The 1,866-nt window shown below is 43.8% G+C and overlaps 1 protein-coding gene across 1 annotated transcript in view; it reads right to left on the bottom strand.

Moving 5' to 3' along the window:
- The window catches only part of LYVE1 (lymphatic vessel endothelial hyaluronan receptor 1), a 20,936-nt gene that overhangs the window by 16,043 nt on the left and 3,027 nt on the right, over positions 1–1,866 (bottom strand). The window contains exon 2 of the mRNA XM_011969921.1: positions 99–270. Within this exon, the coding sequence (XP_011825311.1) occupies positions 99–270 (172 nt within the window). The remainder of the gene's footprint in view (positions 1–98; positions 271–1,866) is intronic.

The following is a 1,866-nucleotide window of genomic DNA, read 5'->3' as shown; positions in this document are numbered from 1 at the left end:
ACAGAAAAATGATTAGAAGGCATCATCTCTATTGCTGAACAAGAACACAGAGCTAAAAAAGAACTCCAGCAGCGACAGTGAAACCAGCTGTTTCTCACCTGCAAGTCTCAAAGCTAGCCTTCCAGGCTGTTTCAACTTGATCTTTGCTGGCCAAAGTTAGTCCCAGCAGCCTACAGGCCTCCTTAGCTTCTGTGAAATTCAGCTGCGGGTTTGCTTTTTTGCTCACAAGGGTGATCCCCATAATTCTGCATGACACCTGGATGGAAAGCTCTGCAAAGGAATCACATAAGTCCTCAGTTTGCTGCTGTCCTTGTTTCCAGCCCTTAGGCTCTCCTTCCTAGCAGAGCATATTGTCTTGATGCGGCAGGGAGGTCTATCTGGCTGGGACTGGGGTTTAGAATAACAGGACATAGACCAGGCATTTTCCACAAGGACCATCTGCTGGGCTAGATGGATGCTTGTTCTTGTCCAAGCTGTAAATGTCACCCAATCAAAGTCTATCCCATCCCACTGCATTAAGATGCCTTGCCTTGCTCACCACATGGGGGCTTTGGCTACCAGTTGTTGGGGTGCAGTCTAAGGGATGAAGTTACTGCAAACCTTTCTGGAGTCTATAAAATGAAGCATCCGAGACTTTGAGAAAGATGGAATTCAGGGCTCTAGTTGATAGCATAGTTAGCAATACTCCAAACCAATGTGGTTTGGGGACACTACTATTTGTGAGATGGGCTGAAAATGTCACACTTGTTATAAAAGAATGTGAGTGCTCTCAGTTCCAGGTCTTTCGGCCATTGGGGGGCAGGCTTACTCAGAAGTTCCTGGAGGAGCTGGCAGTAAACCTTGCATGGCAGAAAAACTAAATAAAGAAAGCAGAATTTTAGAGTCAGACTTGGGCTTAGATCTAGCATATGTCACTGGCTAGCTCTGTGACCTTAGCCCAGATGCTTCATCTCTTTAATCTTCAGCTCTTTGAGCCTCCTTATTTATAAATCAAGAGAGTCACAGTGTCTACTGAACAGGGTAGTGAAAGTTACATGAGTAAATTCTAAACAAATGTTTAGCATAGTGCCTGCCACATGGTAGGTGCTTAATAAATCACACATAACATTATCATTGTCTTTAAAGCATTTTCGTTTTGGTCTGCTAATGATTGATTACCCCGCAGAAGCTGAGGCTGTTGAATAGGTAAGATGTGAATAATATTTCTACTCAAAATCTAATGGATTTGGAAATTCTTTTGAACCCTTTTCTCTGGGTTCTGGGATGTACAGACCTGTATGAAATTGCCAAGCTGTATTGTATTCAAGTACATTATTCCTACTGGGCTTCATCCATGAACATTCATAAAAGGGCATTTAAATCTCTCAAATAATTGCTTGTACACAGCTCTGCGTATTGGATGCTCAGTCAAATGCTTTGACCACTTTCTAGGTTGACATCTAATGGAAATTTTTTTTTGAAAACATGAAAGGAGCATTTCTAAGTCCTCCACGTGAACCTTGCCGTGGTGGTAGATTAGGAGCACACACTCAATTATGCCTGATTCTAAAACCCCAGTTCCTTTTTTTTCCTTCTTCCTTCCCAAGGATGGATCTTGCTGTGTTGCCCAAGCTGGTCATAAATTTCTGGGCTCAAGCAATCCTCCCGCCTCAGCCTCCCTAAGTAGCTGGAACTACAGTGTGCACCAGTACGGCCAAGCAAGAACCCCAGTTCTTATTTTTTTTTTTTTTTGAGACAGAGTGTTACTCTTGTTGTCCAGGCTAGAGTACAATGGCATGACCTTGGCTCACCGTAACCTCCACCTCCTGGGTTCAAGCAATTCTCCTGCCTCAGCCTCCCGAGTAGCTGGGATTACAGGCATGCAAC

Source organism: Mandrillus leucophaeus, unplaced genomic scaffold (assembly GCF_000951045.1).
Source record: "Mandrillus leucophaeus isolate KB7577 unplaced genomic scaffold, Mleu.le_1.0 Scaffold920, whole genome shotgun sequence".
In the NCBI taxonomy this organism is placed as follows: Eukaryota; Metazoa; Chordata; class Mammalia; order Primates; family Cercopithecidae; genus Mandrillus; species Mandrillus leucophaeus.
This window is presented reverse-complemented; position numbering and strand designations above follow the sequence as displayed.